Raw genomic sequence first — 27,010 nt, 5'->3', positions numbered from 1 at the left:
GGATTTTGTTGTCGGAAAATTTTATAGCATGCTCTCAAACTTTGTGTGTCGGAAAATCCGATGGAAAAAGTCCGATGGAGCCCACACACGGTCGGAATGTCCAACAACACGCTCCGATCGGACATTTTCCATCGGAAAATCCGACCGTGTGTACGGGGCATAAGACATAAATTTGTTTGTTTCTTATTTTTAGCTTTACATTCTACTCTACATTCTTGGGGAAAAAATTAGCAAAATAAAATATAATCAAAATTATATATAGCGTATACAATTGCAACACAGGCCATATTGTAATTGACTGTTATAAAAAATTACTTTTCCTTTTCAACCTGCAGCGCTGTAATTTTCTGTAAAATGCAATACAATATGTGTACCTAGAGGTATTCTGTACACAGATGGTGTACAGAATGTCCCCCCCCCCCAGATATGTCATTTCCCGATTGTGTGATTGGTTACTGATTTTCCCAGAAGTCTACATTAAGATACAAGTCAGATTTTGAGCATTCCCTGCAACAAAAATGTCATTTTTGGTGAGATACTCCCAAAGGAAAATCACGTCTAAAGGGATGCAGACCCTGCAACTTTCCTCGTTAGAGCCCTGCACATGCAGCAGCTACTTGATTATTAAATTACTCCCATACAGATTCACTTTGCACATGGTCAGAGACAAACGACAGCTATTTCTTCAGAATAACAAAAAAGTAGGAATCTGCAACAAAGTTAAACAACAAAGTTGTTAAAATCCTTGCAATATACACAGATCACCCAGAGGGGAATATTTTTTTTTCCCCAGCAATAGCGGAGTGTCTTTTTAAAATGATCTATTATCACATGATAAAAAATGCATATACAATATGCATATACTCAGTTACTGCTTTTTATAAAATTCTGCCAAACTAGTTAATACTTGAATTTAACAGGATTTTACTCATGTTTTTATTAATAAATGATTCTTTCCAGAGTGACATTTCCCCTTTCATTTATAATTGTATTCTGTCTAATACCTACATCTTACTTTTTCTGCACATCATTTTTTTTCTTCTTTTTCTTGATCCTTTAATCTATCTGCCAAGTTTGGTAATCTTTTTGTATTTTAGCAGTCATTCATACTAATAAATGTGAACATACTAAAGAAAACATTTGTAAAAATATTGTAATTACAGCCTTTTAAATGGTCTCAAGTTGACATAATCCTGAAGTGAACTTCAAAGGTTATGTGAATCATTCAAAAAAAAAAGCATAATCTTTTAGATTGTCAGCCCATCGTTATCTCCATTTAGGTCAGAGCCCCTTTCTAGTTTGTTTAGAGCAGTGGTCTCCAAACTGCGGCCTGGGGGCCAGATGTGGCCCTTTGCTTGCTTCTGTCAGGCCCTTGGGGCATTTTTCATCCCACTATTGGCAACAGTGGGGCATAGTTCTACTGCTACTGACACCGACAATGGGGCACTAGTCTGCTCACTGATACCCATGATAGGATACTATTCCTCCCACTGATACAAGTAATAGGGCACTATTCCTCCCACTGACACCAATGATGGGACACTATTCCTCCCACTGACACCAATGAGGGGGCACTATTCCTCCCACTGACACCAATGATAGGCGCTATTCCTCCAACTGACACCAATGATGGGGCACTATTCCTCCCACTGACACCAATGATGGGGCACTATTCCTCCCACTGACACCAATGGTGGGGCACTATTCCTCCCATTGATACCAAAGATGGGGCACTATTCCTCCATTGTTTACTCACACTGACCCACTGACCCCTGGACATTTTATTCTCCCACCGGCCACAGTCAGGCCCCCCTAAAGATTGAAGAATAGTAAACTGGCCCTTAGTGTGGAAAGTTTGGAGACCCCTGGTATACAGTATCTCATAAAGGATATTACACCTAAAGCCGAACTCCAGGCACAGGGTTTTTGCAATTTTAACTTGACTGAGGTGGTATGCCTTGGCTAGATCGATGCTTTGTCCTTTAAAATCAATACTTTCTTTATCCCTGATAATAGAGGTCACACTGTACTTCCGGCCAGCTCTGGATATGAGAGCTCCAGGTCTCATAGATGGTAGAACTAGTGTCATTAATCTCCCCTTAGCTATTCTCAGAACCCTGTGTATTCTGTAATTTATTCATGGACTAAATAGCTCTCTGTAAATGGCCAAGAAGAGAGGGGGGCAGTTAAATGACATCAGCACGTCGGCACTATGAGACCTGCAGTTCTTGTATTTGAAGCTGTCCAGAAGTACACTGGAAGCTGTATTATCTGGTGTAAAAAAGTATAGATTTTAAAGGACAGAGCAGCAATCTGACCATGGCATACACCTCAGCAGATGTAACATTTGTTTATACCCTGGACATGCCTGTAGTCCTTATGTGAAAGCCAAATTCCTGACAAACTGCTTATATGCACATATGTGACTATCTGCTTAAGAATTTTAAATTCTGTCCAGCCACTTTTGGGATTCATACAGGAATGCCAGAGAGCACAATCAGGAGGGTGGCATGACATACTCTAGTAAAGTGAAGGAATACAGTGGTGTCACTACCCACATCATCACCAGGGCCATCATCAGCTCTGCTCACTCTGTTCCCTCTCCTATCAGCATATTCCCATCAGCATGTGTGTGCAGCAAAGTCGGATTAGTTCCTAGTGCTACCTTTGCCCCTTCCAGTCTGAGTGCTGCAGTTCAAGAAATAGCAGAGACTAATATCTAGACAGGTTTGGGTTACTACTCTAGGTGTAAAATGTGTTTAAATATTTTAAAAGAATACACAGCTGCATTCAACTTTTTATGTTTTTGGAGTTCATCTTTAAATACTTTAGATTTTACTATTGCTTATACTAAATAATCTTGGAATATGCTATGGTGTATTTGTACAAATGCTTACATTTTACTTTTACAGAACATGAGCTGGTAAAATTCCTCTCTTCTGAAAGCACAGAAACAAAAACAAGTTGGATAGACACTTGTAAGAGATTGTTCTGCAAGACTATCAAAACTAAACCAGGAGTGTTGTGGGGATCTGGTAAGTGCACGTTAGGCACCAAGTATGTTAAAATTACTTACTATCAATTACACATTACAGCTGAGAAGGGTGCACACCAAAGGCTCAATTTACAAAGCTAAAACACCAGAATAAGGATCCTCATTTTCAAAAAAGGGATAGATATTTTCAGTCCAATTAGATTTTCTAAAAAGTTCAGTGTCTGAAAATATCCTTATGCTCATGTAAAGCTTTGTGAGTAGATCCTAAAAGTGTATATAATCTCAAGAACAAACATATAATACATTGCAGTTTACCAGATGCTGGCGCCTGCACTGAAACCTGACTGAAGAATCAGCTCGGGTGAGGACATCACTGGATCTCTGGATAGGTAAATGTCCTTATACTTAAAGTCAGCAGCTACAGTATTTGTATTATAATATGGAGAGGAGGAGAACGGAAGCTGTTCTGTAGTAATGAAAATTGTGCTCTCTTACGGCAACAAAACCACTTCCTCCTAAATATAAACCAGGGAGGGAGTGCTGTCACTCAAGCACAAGAAGCAGCCACCACTAATTCAGTACTATACCCAAGGACTGGTAAGCTGCAATGTATTATTGCCTTGCGGCTTCACAGCCAGCTTCCTACTGTGCATACGTGAGTCTTGCTGAATGGTCCCATAGTCTTTTGGGACCTGTGATGTGTCCCAGAAGACTGCAGGGAAAGGAGGGGGTGCCAAACTGTCAAAACCAGGTACCTGTTCCCCCTCCTCCCCAAAAATTGCCAAATACGGCAGTGCCTCCACTGGAGGGGGGGTGCAAACAAGTAGAACTTTCCCTTTTGGGTGGAGCTCTGCTTTAACTAAAAACATCTGAGGCATAGAGCACAGGAAGTAGTTATCACTTCACAAGGATCAACAGGTATTGTTTATTGTTATATAATATTTGGAAGCAGTAATGTGGTGCAGTAACTATGAAACTGTATCTGATAGGCGGCTGTAAAAAGCCTGAGTGCTTTGCACTATTTTTAAATAACACCCAGCAATGTTGTTCTAATAAGTTTTCAGTTCACTTACTAAATATGTGACCAGAAAGTGCTCAAAAACTCAAATTGAAACCTTCCAGGAAAAAAAAATGTGACTAGATAACACACTTTATTGGATTATAGTTGAGTGAATTTTATTACTATCTTCACTATCTTACTTATATGCCCTGTACACACGGCCGCACATTCCGACAACAAAATCCATCGGATTTTTTCCTGCACGTATGGCTCAAACTTGTCTTGCGTACACACGGTTGCACAAAGTTGTCGGAATTTCCGAACGTCAAGAACGCGGTGACGTACAACATGTAGGGCAGTTCAATACCAAGCACGCCACCCTTTGGACTCCTTTTGCTAATCTCGTGTAAAAGTTTGGTGAGAGACGATTCACGCTTTTCAGACTCGTGGTTTTCAGATTGTTTTTCTGGTGTTCAGTTTGTGTTTGTGGGTTGTATCTGTTCTTCAGTGCGTGCAGTGAGTTCGTATTTGTTTACCATTGCATTCTTGTCCGCTCGTTGCTGATTTTCAGGTCGCTCTTCACAGGCCTTGCTGTTCTTCAGTGCGTTCTGTTACTGCGTTCTGACCAGCTGACCGTTTTGTAGCGTCGTAGAGTACGTGCTGTGCAGGGGCTTGGTGTTGGGCTTTTAACTTTGACCCAAGCACAGTCCATGAACAGGGCGAGGAGGAGTTCGTGGACCAAGAATTGGTTGCTCCAGCGTGACCAATTCTCTCACATGCCTATGCTCCGTGAGATCCGTGAGAATAATCCTGATGATTTCAGGAACTTTCTCCGGATGACGGACCCCGTTTTCACCGTTTGTTGGCTTTGCTGACCCCTTATATCAGCAGGCAGGATACCTGCATGGGGCAAGCCATCACTCCGGAGCAGAGGCTAGTCACCACGTTGTGGTACTTGGCAACAGGGAGAAGCCTGCAGGACCTGCAGGTGTCAGGGAGTGAGGATGACTGCAGTAGGGCACGAAAAAGCGCTGGTTATCGCACTTATTACATCTGTGCAGGAACCTTTCAAGATGGGGGATACAGCGGTGGCTGCGGCGGAGAGCCGATACCTCATAAGCCGTCTTGCGTGGCGAAAGTGTTCCCTTTTCCCTCTTATCTTGACAATATTATCCTTGAAGACTGGGAGGGTCTAGAGCGCATTTGTGTTTCTAAAAAAAATTTAAGAAATTTCTCTTGCTGTGAGGTACCCATTTGGGAATTCCCCTGCCTTTGCTGCATTGCCGGACCTATGGTCTAGGCACTGCAGTATGTCAGCTACGCCTCTTGGCAGTAGTTCCCCTGGTTGCTGAGCTTCTAAGGTCTGCTCAGTGGTGCTTAGACAGGTATTTTGGGGGGTACCCTGAATGTCATTACTTCGAATGGGCATCTACTGCCGGACCACTTGCTGTTCTCCGCAGGGGGGGATGTGCACGCTCCGTTGCTGCAGCGTGTGGTTGTCAAGGTTCCCATGTCGGGAACATTTTAAGGCCCTGACCTGCATTGTGTGGGTACAGAAGGTCAGGATGGAGTTCGTTAGCACGGCGGTAGCACCCCTTCATCATGGGGACCTTCTGGTCCCGGATTGGGCGTTGTTGCATCTGTGGGGGTTTGCGGTCTTGGCTGCCTGGACAATCTTGTTCTGCCACTCCTCGGCTCCCCCGAGGGGCAATGTAGTTTCTATACAGACCTTGACTGATTTCAGTAGGCATCTATACTATCTGAAGTCTGCTTGGGCCCTTCCAGAACGTCAGATTATCTAAGCCCGAACTTCAGCTCTGGCCATCGTGTTTTCTTCTCTTGGACAAACTCCAGAAGTTGCATGCTGCGTTTCTTATTTTTTTGTCTGGCAGGTAGGCTCTCTGCGGACCTGCGTGTGGGTGTTGGGTATGAGAGTTTCTACCTTTTTGAAATGATTCCATTTGCGCAGTTCCATGCAAGCTCCCTTCGGGGAGATCCTGGCATGAGACAAATGCCAGAGGTCTCGGGACAATCTGATTCGGCTGAGTTAGGAAACCAGGGTTCCCTGGTCTGGTGGCTCGCTCTCCAGTTCTTCGGTGGGATAAATCCTTTCTCCCCTTGTGTTAAACAGGGTGACCATCAATGCCAGTCGGTCCAGGTAGGATGTCCTGGGACTGAGTTCTGCTCAGGGTCATTGTACGCTGGTGGAATCCGGACTACCAGGTAATGTCCTGGAACTTCGAGTGATCAGGCTAAGTCTGGATCATGGACCCATCGGCTTCAGGGGCTCCGGGTACGGTTCCAGTCAGACAAGGCAACCACGATGGCTTATTCCATTCACCAGGGCGGGTCAAATAGGCTGTGGCGGCCCTGGCTGTTGCCAGTATTCCCGGTGTGTATGCATTCCAGGAGTGGAATGCTGACAGGCGGATACGGTTAGACCACGGATGGGCCGTGTTTCTTCGGGTTTGTTCCTGCTGGGACACTCATGAGGTAGTTCTCTTGGTGCCCTGGTTCAACTGAACGGCACAAAGGTTTCTGGTAAGGTCACGGGTTGCTCTGGTGGCCCATGGGGCTAGTGACGTTTCCCTATGCCTTTCCTCCTCTCCAGCTTCTGTTGTGGCTTTTAGGCAGGGTCATGGCTGCGGGGCTTCATTCTATTATCCCCGGATGGGTCCAGTCAGTCTGGGTACACCGACCAGGTGCGCCTGGTCGCCGGCGTTCCTTGTCGACTGACTCACGGGAAGGATCTATGGTCCCAGAGCCGTTCTTCCATCCTGCCTTAGAGTCACTGGTTTTAACGGCCTGGCTGTGTTAAGCCAGGTATGGCAGTTCCGACACTGTTAATGGCTAGAGAATCCATCTTTTAGGAGGTTTTAACCTCTGGGTGTGGAGAGCGCAAATATACTGGTGTGAAGCACTGGGCATTCATCCTTGTTCTTTCTAGGTGGCTCCAATTCCAACCCCCATTTACGGGGGGGTTTAGCCGGAATGCACCTCAAGTACCATCGAGGGCCAGGTGTCAGCCTGGGTGGTGGTCTTCAGCATCCCCTGATCTCGCGCTCCCTGGTGCATTCAAGGGGTTAGATGTCTGTTTCCAGTGGTGCGTTTTTTTTTTTTTCTACCACCGTGGGATCTTAACTTGGTGTTTTCGGTTCTTCAGGAGCCGCTCTCTCTCTCCCTCTCTTAAAATATTGGGAGATTCCACTGCTTACTCTGTCTCGGAAGGTGGCCTCTTGGTGGCTTTCACCTCTGCTCACAGGGTGTCGAAAAGGGTGGCGTTATCTTCTCATTCACCTTACCCAGGTTTAGGTGGTGCTTTGCCCTTTTCTATAGTTCCGTCCCTGGGTTTCCATTTGAACAAGGACATTGTGTTTCCTTTCTTGTGTCCCTGGCAACACATCCCAAGGAATTTGCCTTATCTGCCCGGGATGTGGTTTTGGGGATTCGGTTGTATTTGCCAGCCACTGAGTCTTTTGGAGGTCAGGCTCTCTGTACTCACAGACAGGCCAAGAAAGGGGCTGTCTGCTTCTTCTGCGGCCTTCTTCTGGATGGATCAGACAGATGATGACTTTGAGCTATTCTGTCAGGAATCGGGTTCTTGCTTTCCCTGTTACAGCACATTCTTCTCGGGCGCCTAGTGCGTCTTGGGCCTTCTGTCTTCAGGTGTTCATGGCCCATTTTTCACAAGTTCTACGAAGTGGATGGGTTGGCATCCGAAGTTTCCTTTATTGGCCGCAAGCTTTTTGCAGGCTGCTGTTAAGAGGATCTAATCCCTCTTGAAGGGGTATCGTTCAGGTTGTCCTGTATGAAGCTCCTGTTAGGTGGTTGGCTTTTGTGTTAGCCTTGGGATTTTTCACTGTCCCACCCCTCATGTTCAGCACTGCTTTGGGACGTCCCTACCGTTCTGAATAAAGAAGGCTGTGTCTGTCAATGAACGAATGAGAAAATAGGATTTTTTACTTACCGTAAAATACGTTTCTCTAAGTTCATTGACAGACACAGCACCCACCCCTCTATGGAGTTTTTTGATACTTCTATTATTATTATTATACAGCATTCATATAGCGCCAACAGTTTGCGCAGCGCTTTACAACATGGGGCAGACAGTACACTTACAATACAAATCAATACAGGAGGGATCAGAGGGCCCTGCTCGTTAGAGCTTACAATCTAGAAGGGAGGGTCAAGTGGAAACAAAAAGGTAATAACTGTGGGGGATGAGCTGATGGAAAAAAAACTGCTTGCTACTAAACTGAATACCTAGAGCGGGGAGGGGGTTATATACTGACGAAGGACAGCCCATGGACATAGCCAGGGGTTGTATTTTTGTTCTGCTTAGTCCTACTCCTGCGGAGATGATATAACCCTACCATTCTGAATAAAGAAGGCTGTGTCTGTCAATCAACTCAGAGAAACGGATTTTACGGTAAGTAAAAAATCCTATTTTTTTTTTAGATTTTTTGCCCGCAAATTCACTCTATGTAACAAATCTGAACAGATGAGTTAAAAAAAAAAAGCTGTTTTATCAGTGGCTTGCCCATGATCAATGAAAAGAAGGCACTTTTGCTGCCTCTGGAGGCACCAAGTAATAGTAATGTTTTCTAGTGTTCAAAAGATGATCAGACAGTAAAAGCACATTACAGCAGTTTTAATACCAGATGAAATTCTGCCTACACCATTGAACACGATAATGAAAATATATATATTTATATACTGTGTATATATATATATATATATATATATATATATATATATATATATACAGTATATATAAAACAGATTCACTTTAAACATTGTATTGCAGCCTCGTGTCCAGCACTCTATTGTTGTTTGAAAGTTGTTCATCATTTGTTTTTCTTTTTCTTCTTTGCAGTGTATGGTGAGCTGCTGGAAAAATATGTGTCCCATCAATGTAGAATACCTACCAGCTGTATTTTTGATTGCTCTGAATATAAAGGTATTGTATTGCCTGTTTCTTATCATAGCATAAACCAATAAATGTTGAGTTTGACTAAGTCAGCATTGTGACATGCTGTGTAGATCTATACATTTTGTAAACTGTATATTCTTTGGAAAGACCTACAACCAAAGTATTTCCAGAAAATGTTGCCTTTTGGGCTCATTCACTTTGTGTGGAGACTGGCATCTTTTTGCACTAGATAGATGCCAATCATTGCAAGGGTACAAGATTTTCTATGTGCACCATTCATACGACAATGCTGGTGTGATGTGCGGTGCAATGTGGAAAAATGCAGCATTGCACCGCAATGTAGCACTACTCACCACACAGTTGTGCAGAGATATAAATGAAGCTTCAATTTGTGCATTTTAAATAAAGTTCACAAAGTAAACGTGCATCACACCGCTGCCTTACCGCAGCTCATTGATAGGAAAAACAAACAACTAGAACATGTAGCATGCAGGCGGTGTGAGCAAACCTTCAGTCTTTTACTCTATTTTTAAAGGCATCTTTTGAAGAGTCGAATGCTAATTTAATGCTGCCTACTGCAGTTTAACCTCCCTGGTGGTTTTCCCGAGTGTGGTTCGGGGTTAAATTTCAGTACCATTAGCGGTAACCCCGAGCCACTCTCGGGATTGCATTGCAGGATCCTGGTGCAGTGTACTTACCTTGTCCCCAGGATCCTGCGATGTCCCCCCGCTGTGTCCTCCACCCGATGCCTCTGTGTGCCAGGCTCCGTTCCCTGCGAGCGTCACGACGCACGGGGGCGGAGCCCGGCAGCAAATTCAAAAGATTGAAAATTCATAACACATACAGTACACTGTAATCTTACAGATTGCATTACTGTATGAAATCATTTCACATCCCTTTTCTCCCTAGTGCTTTGTCCAATGCCCTGCATGCAGTTTTATATTATATATACTGTTCTTTCTGCCTGGAAACTTGAGATTGTCCATAGCAAAAATTGTCCCTTTACATAAAAAGCGGTTTTAGACCAGCTAGAAAACAGCGATAGTAAATTAGAACACTTGCAGAATTGAGCGATAGTGAATCGTGGGGAAATTCATTTTTTTATTATTATATTATTATTTTTTATAATTATTTATAGTTATCTATTATATTATAATTTATGATTTTGTGTTTCAAACTTTATCATACCCGGGATATCTACTAGACTCTTGTTTGGACAGATTTAAGTGTGTTATTGCTAAGAATTACAGGCCTACAATATAAAACGCCAAATTTCTATGCAAAACAATTGTACTGCTTTGAGACGCAAAAATCGGACATAATCATACCGCCAGGGAGGTTAACAGACCACAAAGGTATTATTAGAAAAACATGTATACTTTATGAAAGTCATTATATATAGTGTCAAGGATTTATTGCCCCGTATGATACTACTTGCTATGAACACTTATCTTTACCATATTTCGGAGTGAATGTCAACATCCAGAATTCAGTTAGGGATTTGCACAGAGAACACACATTTATAATTAGCCTTTCTGAGCAAAGAAGGCTTGGAAATGTTTAATGCTCTGACAAATGATTGTGCAAATGACACTGAACTTTTTACTGATTGCATGCTTACAGGATAAATGGGTCTAAGTCTGTTGTTCACCACAAATTAATGCTTACATAAACTCACAACACTGTTGCAGTCAATCAATACATTGTCCACTGAAATTATGTGTTTCACTGATGCTAACTGTGGAGACTAATTGTATTTTTAAATACATTTGATTAGTGCATTTTGTAACTTTGATAATAGTTCTTACATGTTAAAAAAGAAAGCCTTTGTCTATTCTTTACAGCAATTGATTATGTTAATGTGGCAGATTTTCAAACCCTTTAGGTATCTTGAATTACAATAACAAAGTAATCCATCTGCTGCCTATTCTAATGGGAATACATCATAAAACTTGCAAATTTGAGAAAAATTAGATTACTGTAGTGTTCTCTCCCCCTTAAGCATGAAACATGCCACAAATATGAAACGCTATATTTTTCATTAATTAGTGTGCTGTTTTGTTTTTCTCCACTGCAGTACAATTCCTTTCTGTCAAACTTTCCATTTTATTTGCCCATCATTTCTAAATATGAGAAAGTAACATGTATCTTCAAGGATGTTGAGAAATTAAGTCAGTAATGGGGTTTACCTGTCCGGGTGTTCAATCCATATCTTATGATTGATTGAGAGTATTTTAAGAAACAGATTTGCAATCAAGCACATACAGTGTAATAATGACTTTCCCTCAATTCATTTTAAGGTCAATTTTAATTCCTGATAATGACATTTTTTTTTATACAAATGTAATAGATGAAACTTACTGCACACTCTGCAGTTCCCTTAAACTGTTCCATATGCCACTAAATAGCTTTTTTTAAGTTTTCCTATTGCATTTACCCATAAGCATACAGTGATCAGACAAGAGAGGAAAAAATGTAAATGTTGTGGTTAAATATCTTGGCTTTCTTCTCTTTTCCTCTTCATGTGGTTCTTGCTCCTGCTTTGCCTTGGCTAGCCCCATAGATTAGTATGTGTTGGGTAGTCAGAAACACTGCTTAGCATAAAAATGAACTACCCATGAGAATGTACCCATCATCTGAAGGCGCTGTAGATGTCTCTTGACTTCTGAGAAATTGGCTCTATTGTTCTGCACCTCTGCAGAGAAATCAGGGAAGAAAGATACTTTTGCACCATTATGCAGTACCTCTTTACATCCTTTTGTGTATTTTAGGGTAAGGTCCTTATCTTTATAGTTCAAGAGTTTGGCCAGCATAGATCTGGGTGGTATACCTTGAGTCAGCAGTCGCATAGTTGTTTTATGACCCCTCAACACTGAAAACACTGAGGTAAAGGCATCCTTTCCAAAGATATAAAGAAGCCATTGCTCTAAAACGGCCACAGATATTTTTTTCCATGCAAGTGCAGATGCGTGTCCCTGAACACACACTGCCTTCCATAAGATGGAGCCCTTTGCACCTACTCAGTAAAGTTGCTTATTATCTAGCCTTGGATCTTATTTATATGTCCTAAATGGCCATGGCGTGGCAAGTATACTGCAAATATTTTACTATTAGATTGCGTCAAAGGACAAACATTGATCCCTATCCACAGGTGACCACTGGATGTGCAGATGCGAAAACTATGCAGCAGAACACTTTGGTTCTTTCAGCCTGTTATTCAGGTGTACAGACTGAGTGGCTGCAGATGATTGGAAGACCTAGGTTTCCAGCTGCAGCTATTCAAAGGAATATGTAGAGTGGTGGGCAGGACATAAGAAGCACTGCAGGCGCCGGGTCATATGACATAACATTATTCACTGCTCAGCTGCATATCACTTTGCTTGTCAAACAGTGGGCAATTTTATTGCACTGACTGCTGCCCTGTTGCTGAGTGGCATTGGGCACTCGGCAGGACATTTTGACATTTTTTTTTTATTCCCCCTTATCTACAACTCTGCTCTACAGATAGTGTAGTGTGTGGACCCTAAAAAAACGAAATATATAGTAAACCTTGTGCTAGAAGAATCTCAAACAGACTGCTGCACTTTTTACAATTGAATACAGGATAAAACAAATTATAAAGAAAAAAGAAAAAAGATTGCGCTGTCTGCAGCAATCAGAAATTCATGAAACAAATCCAAAAAACAAGTGTATCATTAATTATGTCAATCAAATTATATGCAAACATAATAATTAATCATGCATATGATGCAACTACATATGTGTAAATATATATCAGGTAATTAAATCCAAAAAAGTCCATATTGAATAAATTCAGAAAAATTATTTAAAGTGCGCTGCTCCCAGTGCTCAAATTTCATAAACTGCTCTTGTGCTCTATCAGTGCTGAAAGAAGTATAATCCTCTTACCAGACAATTATGATCTCCAAATTATAGGAGATCACAATAGGTATAGGGTTAAAGGAGTTGTAAAGGCAAAAGTTTTTTTTTTTTTTTTATCTTAATGCATTCTATGCATTAAGATGAAAAACCTTTTGTTTGTAGCAGCCTCCCCAGCACCCCCCAATTACTTACCTGAGCCCCATCTCTCTCCAGTGATGTCCACAAGTGTCTTAGCCATCTGGGAAACTCCTCCTGATTGGCTGAGACACAGCAGTGGCGCTATTGGCTTCTGCGGCTGTCAATCAATCAAAGTCAGTCAGCCAATCAGGGGAGAGAGGGGGATGGGGCCGGGTCGGTGGTCCGTGTCTGAATGGAAACACGAGGCTGTGATGGCTCCAGTGCCCCCAGCTGACTGTGGGGGCACTCGATAGGACGAAGGAGCCAGTGGCAGCAAAGAGGGACCTGAAAAGAGGTGGATCCTGGCTGCTATGTGCAAAACCAACTGCACAGAGGAGGTAAGTATAACATGTTTGTTATTTGTATTTATTTTTTAAACAAGACTTTACTATCTCTTTAAGATGAAAACCTTCTGTGTGTAACAGCCTCCCCAGCACCCCCTAATTACCTACCTGAGCCCCATCAATCGATGTCCACAAGTGTCTTAGCAGCAGCGCCATTGGCTCCCAGGGCTGTCAATCAAAGTCAATTAGCCAATCTGGAGAGAGAGGGGGTGGGGCTGGGTCGGGGGTCCATGTCTGAATGGACACCAGAGCTGTGACTCGGCTCGGGTGCCCCCATAGCCAGCTGCTTGCTGTGGGGGCACTTGACAGGAGGGAGGGGCCAGGAGCAGCAAAAAGGGACCCGAGAAGAGGAGGATCCGGGCTGCTCTGTGCAAAACCAACTGCACAGAGCAGGTAAGTACAAAATGTTTGTCATTAAAAAAAAAAAATAAGACTTTACAATCACTTTAAGATGTATCCTTAAATAGCCAATCTTGTTCTTACAACAACGCTGGTCTTAACATATCTGTGCACAATGGTCAGTGTCCTAATCTCCAAATATTCATACCTGGACTCGCTGAAAACCACAGATCAGCCCTACCTTTCACTCGGGCAATGGCATATGGTTTATGCACATAAAAGAAGGCTCATAGTGCAATATGTTTATACTATTTTTTTTTAAAAACTAAAGAGTATTGCAATTACAGGTTAAAAGATCATGTATAGCGGTGAAAGATAATCCGGCAATGGGTCACACCAGAAGGTCCAGGTGTAATGATGTTACAACTCCATGCCATGCTCCTAATTTCAACTGTGTTGATACATTTTTTTGTTTAGAATTAGGGAAAAAAGTGGGAATTGGCACATACTGCACCAAACCATGATCAAGATTGCAGGTATAGATCAGCTAAAATTTCAGCAGTGCCCTTTTAAAAAAAATGTAATCTTCAGTAGTAGTTATGGAAAATATGCATTATGTGACTGATATATGTATTTAATTGCCAAATACAAAGGGTATCATAATAAAAATTTCTAAAATCAAAAGATTTTTGGTCGAAGACCAATCTTCAAAAAAGCAGTGATGTGGGATTTATTTTTTTGGTATTATTTTATAAGGTCACACACCTGTAGCTTTGAAATAGTGTCAACAATCTAATATTTTTATTTCTCTCCATGACCCCATTTCACTTCCTGTTCCTATGACAACATGACAAGAAAAATAGGGAAATGATTGTCAATGAGACTGACAATAATAACCTGACATTGTTTTTATAGTAATACTAAGCAAAGAAGTGTTAAAGCGTTTGTAAAGGTGTTTTTTTTTTTTTTTAAAAATAACAAACATGTTATACTTACCTTCACTGTGCAGCTCGTTCTGCACAGAGTGGCCCCGAACCTCGTCTTCTGGGGTCCCTCGGCGGCTGTTTCAGCTCCTCCCCGCAAGCATTCACCACCTTAATGCGAGCTCCCTCGCACGGTGGTGAGTGCTTGCGGGCGCGCTCCCGTGATACAGCCGGCGGCTATAGCCGCTCGCTGTATCACTCGGCCCCGCCCCCCGGCGCGCCGCGTCATCGGATGTGATTGACAGCAGCGCGAGCCAATGGCTGCGCTGCTTTCAATCCATCCACTGCAGCCAATCAGCGGCCAGGGTGAGCGGAGGAACAGATGTCGGGAACGCGAAGCTGACTTTCGAGGCGTCAGGTAAGTAAAACGGGGGGCCTGGGGGCGGCGGTTCTGTCAGAAGTTTTTTCACCTTAATGCATAGAATGCATTAAGGTGAAAAAATTTTTACCTTTACAACCCCTTTAAAGTGGTTGTAAACCCTTACATATACCCAGTAAAGTGACTGGCCTCTGGTGATACACAGAGATGAAACAAATCCTACCGCATAAGTTGTAACTGTTTATCTGCAATTTTCTCTTCTCTACAGTGGTTTAAAATGCAGAATTCATAAAGCTTGTCTGAGCTGTCAGAAAAAAGCGAAGAGCTGAATTTACACTCTGCAAAACTCAGTGAGGAGAGCTCTGAGAGCTGATTAAAGAGAAGGGACACACCCCCTGCACACAGCTCACAGGGACAGAGCTGAGGCTGTCAATCAGCTGATGCTCCCCTGTCACTAGCTTTCATTTTGTTCAGACAGCATCTGTATCCAAGGCTCTTTTTCTTTTACAGGTATTAGCAACTACATTTGCTATATTTAGTAATGATTTACAGTCAGGTCCATAAATATTGGGACATTGACACAATTCTAATTATTTTCTCTTTATACACCACCACAATGTATTTGAAATGAAACGAACAAGATGTGCTTTAACTGCAGACTTTCACTTTTTAATTTGAGGGTATTTACATCCAAATCAGGTGAACGGTGTAGGAATTACAACAGTTTGTATATGTGCCTCCTACTTTTTAAGGGACCAAAATTAATGGGACAATTGGCTGCTCAGATGTTCCATGGCCAGGTGTGTGTTATTTCCTCATTATCCCATTTACAAGGAGCAGATAAAAGGTCCAGAGTTCATTTCAAGTGTGCTATTTGCATTTGGAATCTGTTGCTGTCAACTCTCAATATGAGATCCAAAGAGCTGTCACTATCAGTGAAGAAAGCCATCATTAGGCTAAAAGAAACAAAACAAACCCATCAGAGAGATAGCAAAAACATTAGGTGTGGCCAAATCAACTGTTTGGAACATCCTTAAAAATAAAGAATGCATCGGTGAGCTCAGCAACACCAAAAGACCCAGAAGACCACGGAAAACAACTGTGGTGGATGACCAAAGAATTCTTTGCCTGGTGAAAAAAACACCCTTCACAACAGTTGGCCAGATCAAGAACACTCTCCAGGAGGTAGGTGTATGTGTGTCAAAGTCAACAATCAAGAGAAGACTTCACCAGAGTGAATACAGAGGGTTCACCACAAGATGTAAACCATTGGTGAGCCTCAAAAACAGGAAGGCCAGATTAGAGCTTGCCAAACAACATCTGAAAAAGCCTTCACGGTTCTGGAACAACATCCTATGGACAGATGAGACCAAGGTCAACTTGTACTAGAGTGATGGGAAGAGAAAAGTATGGAGAAGGAAAGGAACTGCTCATGATCCAAAGCATACCACCTCATCAGTGAAGCATGGTGGTGGTAGTGTTATGGCGTGGGCATGTATGGCTGCCAATAGAACTGGTTCTCTTGTATTTATTGATGATGTGACTGCTGATAAAAGCAGCAGGATGAATTCTAAAGTGTTTTGGTCAATATTATCCGCTCATATTCAGCAAAATGCTTCAGAACTCATTGGACGGTGCTTCCATGTGCAGATGGACAATGACCCGAAGCATACTGCGAAAGCAACCAAAGAGTTTTTTAAGGGAAAGAAGTGGAATGTTATGCAATGGCCAAGCCAATCACCTGACCTGAATCTGATTGAGCATGCATTGACAAAACTGAAGGGAAAATGCCCCAAGAACAAGCAGGAACTGAAGACAGTTGCAGTAGAGGCCTGGCAGAGCATCACCTGGAATGAAACCCAGTGCCTGGTGATGTCTATGCATTCCAGACTTCAGGCTGTAATTGACTGCAAAGGATTTGCAACCAAGTATTAAAAAGTGAAAGTTTGATGGATGATTGTTAATCTGTCCCATTACTTTTGGTCCCTTAAAAAGTGGGAGGCACATATGCAAACTGTTGTAATTCCTACACCGTTCACCTGATTTGGTTGTAAATACCCTCAAATTAAAGCTGAAAGTCTGCAGTTAAAGCACATCTTGTTTGTTTCATTTCAAATCCACTGTGGTGGTGTATAGAGCCAAAAAGATTAGAAGTGTGTTGATGTCCCAATATTTATGGACCCGACTGTATGTGAAAACTAATGCCCGTACACACGGTCGTATTTTTTGATGGAAAATGTTCGATGGGAGCTTGTTGTCGGAAATTCCAACCATGTGTAGGCTCCATCTGACATTTTCCATCGGAATATCCTTCACACAAAACTTGAGATCTGGATCTCAAATTTTCCGACAAAAAAATCAGTTGTCGTAAATTCCCATCGTTACGAAGTTCTACGCATGCTCGGAATCAAGCAGAAGAGCCGCACTGGCTATTGAACTTCCTTTTTCTCGGCTCGTCGTATGTGTTTCCGACAAGATTTGTGTGACCGTGTGTATGAAAGACAAATTTGAGCCAACATCTGTTGGAAAAAATCCATGGATTTTGTTGTCGGAATGTCTGATCGTGTGTACGGGTCATAAGTGTTTTTTGTGAGTGTCTTAGTGAATGTAATCAACCAGCATACTATATGCTGCCCCCAAAGTGTTTAGCAATAGGACGACCTGAAGGGGGAGGGAGGGGAGTGTCATTTACCACTGTGTGTATGCTTAAATGTATGACTCTATAGTCACATGGGCTGCACCGAAGAAAAAAAGGAAATTAAGAATTTAGAAGGGAACTGAAATATGAGCATGCTCCATAGAGGACACCATCTTGTCTACACAATCTCAGGGGACAGTGGGAAGAAAATGGGAGGGACAGCTGAAGGCAGGATTAACCGGGTATATTTCACTCTACACAAAACAAATGCTTTAGTGGCTTTGTGAGTATGCACGCTCTGTTATATAGCATGTAATGGGAGTTTTCATAGTCTGGGTTTAATGACACTTTAACCCTTCCACTGAAGAACTGTTTTGTTTCAGTCTGTGTCCCCACTAGAGAGATTTTACATCACTTCCTGTGCTGACTCTCAAATACAATCCAAAAAGAGGTTTTATTAAAAAAAAAGGAAAAGGTTTTGACAAAGACTTTGAAGGAACCGTGTACCATGATTTTAGATTGGATTAGAAAATGTTGTTTAGTGAAATTTGCCCATTGTTATTATACATATTTGGAGCTAGTTTAAGTTTCTAATTGAAGACAGATTTGTCAGAAAGGTTTATTAGATAAGTACTTTGCATTTGCATTGAATCATTGGCAGTTAGCGAGTAAATGTAGGAGACAGGAATAATTTTCAAGCAAAACTAGACTATGGGGTTGATTTACTAAAGGCAAATCCACTCTGCACTACAAGTGCACTGCAAGTGCACTTGAAAGTGCACTTGGAAGTGCAGTCGCTGTAGATCTAAAGGGAAGCTCTGAAATGAGGGGAAGCTCTGCTGATTTTATCATCCAATCATGTGCACGCTAAAATGCTGTTTTTTATTTTCCTTGCATGTCCCCCTCAGATCTACAGTGACTGCACTTCCAAGTGCACTTGCAGTGCAAAGTGGATTTTCCTTTAGTAAATAACCCCCTTTGTGTATACGATTAAATCAGCTGTTAATGTATGATTTCAGTGAAAAAAAAACGATTACGATTTTTTTTTCCATTGAAAAGCTGCTGCTCAGTTTGATAGTTTGCCAAAATCCTAGCATAATTTAATGGACCACTTTCAAGAAAACATGTTTATGCATAAAAACCCTTATTGATATAGAATACAAATATGTTTATAATAAAAGCTTTGCTAAAACAAGTATACAAGATACTAGCAGATATAGGACAGTTGTCATAATGTTAAATCTTTCCAGTATGCTAGACACCGGGTCTAGGCTAATGGGTAAACAGAAGATGCAGCCATCTTGGGAGCAACAGCCAGAAGGGGGGAGAAGAAAAATGGCAATGTAACAAGACCGGTACTGTAGGTTTGTTGCTGAGAAAGTTCACCGCTTTAAGCCTATAAGCCTATAATGGTCCTTATGCTGCTGTTAGCTGATGGTAGAACCTAAAAAATAACATAGCAATCTGTAGCCCCCTTGCCTACTGTACAATAAATAATACTCTTGTGTTCCATTGAACATTATTAACTCTTTTTATGCTGGAGCCATTTTTGCATTTTTTGCACACTTTTTCTGTCTGGAGCATAGTAAAACCCCTGAACATTATACTGTATGAAACCTGGGTGGTAGTCCCAATTTTTTATGCCACATGATGCCATATTAAAAATTCCTATGCATATGCAATATATCAATGAGACACAAGTGATTATTATAGATGAATGTAGCAGTAATCCGTACAATCTCTCTTTATCACACTGCTGACACAACAAATAGTGGTGGCCTAATGATAGATGATTTAGTACTGTGCGATAATCTGTGCAAAAATTGCTAAAAATGCGACTGTGCAGAAAAACTCTAAAGATGTTGTGCAAAATTGCTAGGTGCAAATATGAGCTTGTGCTCAAATAAATAAATGCAAAAAGGCTGCAAATGACACTAAAAGGCTGCAAATGACACTAAAAGGCTGCAAATGACACTGAAAGGCTGCAAATGACACAACAAGGCTGCAAATGACACTACAAGGCTGCAGATGACACTGACAAGGCTGCAATGATGGGCATTTAAATGTAAGGTTTTTTTTTCTTAAGTTTTTTCCCTAAAATTCCCTACTAAACTTAGGGTGCGGGTTATAAGCCAGCGCGTGTTATACGCCGATAAATACGGTAAATGTAGATGATTTAGCACTGTGTGATAATCTGTGCAAAAATTGCTAAAAAATGTGACTGTGCAAAAAAACGCTAAAGATGCTGTGCAAATTTGCTAGGTGCAAATATGAGCTTGTGTTCAAATATATCAATATCAATGAACGCTCATGGCGCTGTGCAAAATGCATATATGAATCTCTGTACATAAGATGATTTCAGTGCAATATATATATATATATTTTTTTTTTTTTTGCACTGAAATCATATCATATAAATATCAATAATAAAATTCCTATGTATATGCAATATATCAATGAGACACATGTAATTTATATAGATGAGTGTAGCAATAATCTGTATAATCTCTCTTTATCACACTGTTGACACAACAAATAGTGGTGCTGCAATAGTTCATGAAGTGAAGATAAATAAAGTCTATGATAAAACAAAGTACAGACAGTGCTTCAATAAGTGCTCTTCAATAAAATCGACAGTGTGTCACTCTTCGTGTGTATCACTCACTAGACTCTTACCTCCACATGGATAGTGAAAAGCAGTGGAGATGGGTGTAGCTGGAGACCTTTCCAAGATGTTGTGATGGTAGATGGCCCTCTCCAGGCATTGTATATTAGATGGTGGCTCCGGCTTAGTCCATACGGACGTTCATTCCCAACGGATATGTACAGGGGATAAAGATGAATCTCCCATAGTGTATAATGTATAATAACTTTGATTTATTTAAAAGCCAAGTGGAAACTTACAACAGAGTAGTGAAAAAACAGCAGATCTGTAATTTGGACGGCGTTACAGGTGCCTCTTACATCACTTCCGGTTCTCGCGTGGTCCGGTCACTTCCTTTGCATTACGTCATACCACGTGACTTCCTCAGGGGATCAGGATTGGTTAAAATCGCAGTCATTTTATCGGGAAGAACAGGAAGTGTTTCGTCGGACATTTTGTTGGATACCTTTTTTTGCACAGTCACATTTTTTAGCAATTTTTGCACAGATTATTGCACAGTGCTAAATCATCTATATTTATAATATTAAGTTGTGCTGATCACTTATTTATTTTATACCAATTTAGTGCACTCATACACTTTAGATCTAGCTGCAGTTTATCAGAGTAGTATATTATACATTCACTTTGATAGCGCAAATGACCTTACTTACATACATATTATGCAATGGTTTATTAAGTGCAAAATTTCAGGAAAAAATATACTAAAGTTTATTTTAGGGCACACAAACACATATATCACCCAATTTCTTGGTAAAATAGAAAAGATGAGCCAAGTAAATAGATATCCAACACGTCAAGCTTCAAAGGTGTGCACATTAACCATTTCCCATCCAGGCCATTTCTGGCACTTCGCTCCTACATGTACATCATAATTTTCTTTCTAGAAAATTACGCAGAACCCCCAAACATTATGTATGTCTTTTTAGCAAAGACCCTAGGGAATAAAATGGTTGCAACTTTTTATGTCATACGATATTTGCTCAGCGATTTTTCAATTGTGTTTTTTTTTGGGAAAAAAAACTGTTTCATGAATAAAAAAAAAAACAATTTGTTTGTATAATGTAAAAGATGATACGCTGAGTAAATACTGTAGATGCCTAACACGTCACGCTTTAAAATTGCGCACACTCGTGGAATGGCGCCAAACTTCGGTACTGAAAAATCTCTAGACAACGCTTGAAAAAAAAGATTTTATTTTTCAATCTTAAAAAAGTAACATCATAGTACAATGGAGTAGAACATAACAAGTAAATCGACTAAGCACTGGAATTGTGAAAGGTCACACAAACAGTATTTACACATTAACTGGTCTGTAAAGAGCATTTGCAAACAGTGTGAATGGGAGCTAAAGCGTTCCCCCAGACAGATTGGACATGGGAAAAAGCCCAGTGGGGAATAGCAACAGGAGGGGAAAGGGGGCCTCCCTGCCCCTGGCACCCCTAATGGGATCATTCTGTGCCAGGGGGGTATCCCCCCCTCCCCCCAGCCCCATCTCGAAGTCGCCTAAAAAAAAAAAAAAAAACAAGCCCTGGGGGAGTCTACAGCTGGTAATCACTGAAAAGAAACCCTCCAAGACCATTGCTTTCACAATTCTGCATAGGGTTATAAGCCAGTATATGGAACATCTGCAGTTGTGAGGCTATCTGGCTGAAATTGTGAAGGGGATAGGAGAAGTATAAAGGAGGAAAAGCAGAAGGGTATGTGCCAATCATTTAGCTGTGGATGACTGGGTTCCCATACCTTTTCCAAATTTTGGGTTGTGTCAGTTAAGATACTGGCTAGTTTTTCCTGGGCCATTATCTATGAATTTTTTCATCTTGCTGCTGTTATGGAGGGTTTTGGCTGTTTCCAGGCTTTGGCAATAGTGGGTTTTGCACCTAACAGAATGAAGTGAATCGAATCAGTTTTTGTTTGGTCTTGGGAATTTGTGGGATATGAGTATTGAGAAGGGCAACTGATGGGGACCTGGGGACCATGCATTTGGTTACCTTGAAGATAAGGTTAAAAATTTTGTTCCAGAATGGGCAAATTATTGGGCACTCCCACCAAATATGTGCCATCCATCCCAGGAGTTGGCAGCCTCTAAAACATATGTAGTCTGCCGAGGAATAAAATGATGCAAGTCTGGTGGGGGTTAGGTACCACCTGGTTAGGACCTTTAAGCTGGCTTAAATTAGGGAAATGTTTAGGATTTCTTTGAAAGATTTTGTACTCGCGGACTGCCGGGTCTGCAGGTCCCATTGGCATTGGAAGTCTGTCTCCCAGGTTGTCATGTATGAGGTTTTGTCTGTCAGGAGAGTAAGTGATGAATAGATTATGGAGATGCCTCCCCTTTGTTCCATGGCCTGCCCACACCAAAGTTCATATGCTGTAAATTCAGGAGGAAGTGGTTTGTCCGTCCACATTTTTGTGTGATATTTGTCTGAATCTGAACCTTTCAGAGTCAGACAGTTCTAATTTGCTAATGCAGTGACAAGGTGATAAGTCCCTTGGAGGTGTAGAAGTGTCCTATATGGTATAGGCCTTTGTCCAGCCACCACGTGAAATATTTAATATCTAGGCCGGAGGGGAAGTGAGGATTTTAAAACAAGTGCACAACTAACAACTATTCATGCACTATTTGCACGTTGTTATTTTTCGTATAGATAATGAAATATAAGACTGGCACTTTATTTTGGAATTCCACCCATATTATAATGAGGTAGAAATATGCATTAGCGTGAGAATAGAACTAACAACCTTGTATTAACAAATAATCATAGATTTTGATCTAAATCATCCACGTATTTAATTTTGGAACACATTACGATAAGAAACTATTATTATTTATTTACGGTATACACAGGTATTTTATTTATGTATTTTGCCAACTTTTATCATTTACACGCATTATTTAAGATCCACAGAAATTAAGTAATCACATTAAGCACCAAACAGGGTAATCGTTTACCACGGAAAATGTTATCCCATAAGGGCAGCGCCATATCTACTCTTGCTTTCCACACACTTTCTAATTGGGCCCAATTAGCCATTTTCCTTCCCCAGTGCCATGTGACTCATTAGTGTTATAAGGTCTCAGGTATGAACGGGGAGCAGCTGTGTTAAATTTGGTGTTATCGCTCTCACTCTCTCATACTGGTCACTGGAAGTTCAACATGGCACCTCATGGCAAAGAACTCTCTGAGGATCTGAAAAAAAGAATTGTTGCTCTACATAAAAATGGCCTAGGCTATAAGAAGATTGCCAAAACTTTCCTTCGTTTGATAGGAGAGTTTAGGCCCTGGACATTATGTGACGCTATTTTGTGAGTGTTTTTTGTGTGGTTAGCCATGGAGCTCAGTGGGTGCAGTGGCACTTTCTCCACCATCACTCACCCTTAGATGTCTCCTCTCGAAGTGGCAGGGGGAGGGCTCTCCTTTAGGGTTGTGTGAAGTCTTGATGTTCATTACTGGATAAATGTAGTGGTTGGCTGCAACAGAAGAGAGCATTAGGCACATGGAGAGTGAGAAAAGAACAGTAAGGGAGAAAGAGGTAGGAGGAGAGGCCCTATAGATAGAGAAGACAGGAGGGGATCTCCTAGCATATGAGAATGGGAGTCAGGGGGGGAGAGGCCCTATACACGAAGGACAATACGGGTCTGACTGGCCCGTGGGTGCAGACTGCCTAGCCCTCAGAGGCCCTCCGGGTATCCGAGGGGTAGGTGGAGGCACATGTGGTCCACCCCTGGACAAGGCGCCCTTGATAACGTTGCATAAGAGATAGCACAGCAAGCATTAACAATGGCATTTGTGTGACTAACGACTCCAAAACTTGTCTGGTGCAGTCTTTCCCCTCTCCTCCTTCCAGAGGGTGGGGGAGGAAGGAGGCCCAGGGCTCTTAATATGGAACTTCCCACATCGAGATGGGAAGCCTGTAAGAAGTTAATGTGTCTCTGGGTCCCTGTGGTAAAAATAAAGATGAGTAACCTCTTCTGGGGAACACCACTACTTAAGTTAAGGAAGCGGTGAGCTTCCTATGAGGCCAGCGGGATGTCCGCAGGGAGGTCCAGAGTCTCCAAAGAGCCCGTGGATTATAAAAAAGAGAAAAAAATAAAAAAACAAAGTAAAAAAGGGGTCCAAACTGGAGAACTGTTAAACGGGGATGGGAGACAACAGGAAGATGGAAGAGATGTATCACTAAGCAATGGGTTCAATAGAACTGGGAACCGAACTCTAGGTCTGGAGAGATGAGAAATCTGGGGTAGCAGGCTAGAGTTCAGAGGGGTCCATTATCTTTAGCCTTCTTTGACTTTGCCTTGTTCCATAGTGGGGATTGGGGGCAGGTAGGTCTTGGTCTTTTGGCCGATCCGGAGACAGTGTTGGAGATGTCCATATCAGCTTCCTGGGAGATGAACTTCAGGTGCAGAAGGAGTTTGTCACCATCTGAAAGATTGGAGAAAGAGTAGTTCTTTCCTTTGTTGGAGAACTTCACTGTGAAAGGGAAGGCCCATCTGTACTTTGTCCCTTTGTCAGAACTGATAGCAATGGTTTCAGCGATCTTCTGCGTTGTATAGTAGAAGGGGCTAGATCGGTGAAGATCTGTATTGTGTGACCCTGGCATGTCACCTGGGATAGGGATCATGATTGTCTCATGACCTCTTCCTTTACTGAATAATAATAGTGAGGTTTGGCGATGATGTCTCTCGGTGATCCGTCTTTCCTAGGGGGGCCCCAGGGCCCTGTGGGCTCTGTCCAGCTCCAGACGGTGTGGGGGGATATTTGGGATCAGATTCTTGTTTACGTGCTGCACCGCAGCAGGTACATTAGAGGTGGACTCCGGGAGTCCTCTGATTCTGATGTTATATCTTCTAGATCTATTCTCTAAATCATCAATTTTGGATAGGGCAAAGTCCAGTTGATCCTGTAACATTTGGATATGATCAGAGTTTTGATTTGTTACTGCGTCAGTCTTGTCTAACTTATGTTCAACATGTTTAGAGTTACAGAGGAGGTCTTGGGCTAGAATTGTTGTTTTTTTTCTAACGCAAGTGGCGATACCTCACATGATGTGTGATTTGAATGCCATTTACATATGTGGGCGCCACTTATGTATGCATACATTTGTTTCTGTGCGTGAGCACGCGGGGACAGGGGCGCTTTACATTTTTTTTTAATTCTTTTTATTCTTTATTGTACTTTTATTTTTTTATTTTTTACACTTTCTTTTTAAAAAAAACATTTTTGATCATTTTTATTCCTATTACAAGGGATGTAAACATTCCTAGTAATAGGAATAGTGCGTGACAGGTCCTCTTTATGGAGACCCCACATCTCACCCTCAGGCTGGAAAGGCTGAAAAGCTGAGATTAAAAAAAAAACTCTCTGCCTTTCCAGCCGCGTGCTCGGCTTTGTTTACTTCCGTCGGACCCGATGTGACATCACAATGTCGTACCCGGGCTTCCGAGGGTCATAGAGATGACTGGGGCCAGCTGGTCACCACAGATCTCTATGGTAAACCTCCGGCAGCAACCGATTCATTCTCTGGCTCACCGATCGCATAGGTGAGTTAGGAGAAGCGCCGGAGGGTGGTGGGTGGGGAAGGGGACGTCCTCTCCCGCTGCCTGTAAGAAGGATCAAGCCTGTAGCTGCAGGCATTATCCAGATATTCCCATTCAAAGTACATGACGTACTGCTGTCGGGAAGTGGTTAAATGGTGCTGAACTTCAGTACTCTATATTTTCTGTAGGTTGACATTTTAAAAGCCCATACAGACCACCCGTTTAATGATAACCGTGAATAATGGGCTTAGAATTATTGCTTTCACTCCAGCATGTATGGCAATAAGTAACATGTATAGCAAGCAACATTTTACTACATTGGTGCCCCTGACAAGTTTGTTTATGGGGACAGTGTGTGCTAAAAAAAATTTGGGGAGGGTGCGGTCGTCTAAGTGCTTGGGTGTAACTATATTTTTTACTTTTTTTTTCACTTAAATTTTATATCACATGGGGACAACAAGTCCCCTATGTGATATAATATTTTTAGACAGGTTCTCTTTAATGAGCCATCAGAGGTCTTTTAGGCCACTGGTGTCTCACCTGCCTTCCCTTGCCACTAATGGAGTGCAGATTGCGTGACACCAAAAAATTACACCAAAAGTGGCATTTTACATGTTGCTTCCAGGTTTATTCTACTTAGGGAGCGAATGTTCACTGGTCTCCCTCGTTCCAGCAACACCTGTCATGGTGGGACAGTGGGGGGTGTTTGGGGGGGGTATGGGTGCTCTCCAGGAGTTACAGAAAGCGATCGGGCAGCTGTGCAACTGCGGGATTGCTTTCATTAGTAAGCTGGGGTTTTATCTCACTCTAAAGGGCCCTAGTCCTCTCTGTTCTGATCACTGCCCCTAGTCTGATTCTCTGCTATCCTCTGGGAACTCCACTAATCCCTTGGGCACACTTGCCTTCTAGAGAGGTGTTTTTAGCCACCATATCTAACTTTATGGACAGAATCTTGGTCCTCTTGAAGGCTGTAGATTGCAGGGGTCACACGCAAGCCCCTTCTGTCTCTCCTGAGTTGATCTCTGAATTTGCCATTGAGGCTGCTACATTGTCTGAGAAGGAGGTAGACAAGGAAGTCACCCCTCCCTCTGTTTTGGAGGAAATTGATCAGGATGAGATTGCTTCTGCTGAGCTTCTGCAGTCGTGGAGGCCTCTGCCATCAGGTTCAAGAGGTAAACCTCAGGGTCAACCCCAGGGAC

At 42.0% G+C, this 27,010-nt stretch overlaps 1 protein-coding gene across 2 annotated transcripts in view; it reads left to right on the top strand.

Annotated features, from left to right (window-relative positions):
* Positions 1-27,010, top strand: part of TBC1D32 (TBC1 domain family member 32) — a 503,914-nt gene that overhangs the window by 377,623 nt on the left and 99,281 nt on the right. For both annotated transcript variants that reach the window (XM_073627171.1, XM_073627170.1), the window contains exons 27-28: positions 2,913-3,035; positions 8,872-8,955. In XM_073627171.1, the coding sequence (XP_073483272.1) occupies positions 2,913-3,035; positions 8,872-8,955 (207 nt within the window). The remainder of the gene's footprint in view (positions 1-2,912; positions 3,036-8,871; positions 8,956-27,010) is intronic.

The sequence above is a fragment of the Aquarana catesbeiana genome, linkage group LG04 (genome assembly GCF_042186555.1).
Source record: "Aquarana catesbeiana isolate 2022-GZ linkage group LG04, ASM4218655v1, whole genome shotgun sequence".
NCBI classification, from domain to species: domain Eukaryota; kingdom Metazoa; phylum Chordata; class Amphibia; order Anura; family Ranidae; genus Aquarana; species Aquarana catesbeiana.
Note: the sequence above shows the minus strand (reverse complement) of the source record. Positions and strands in the feature narration are given on the sequence as shown.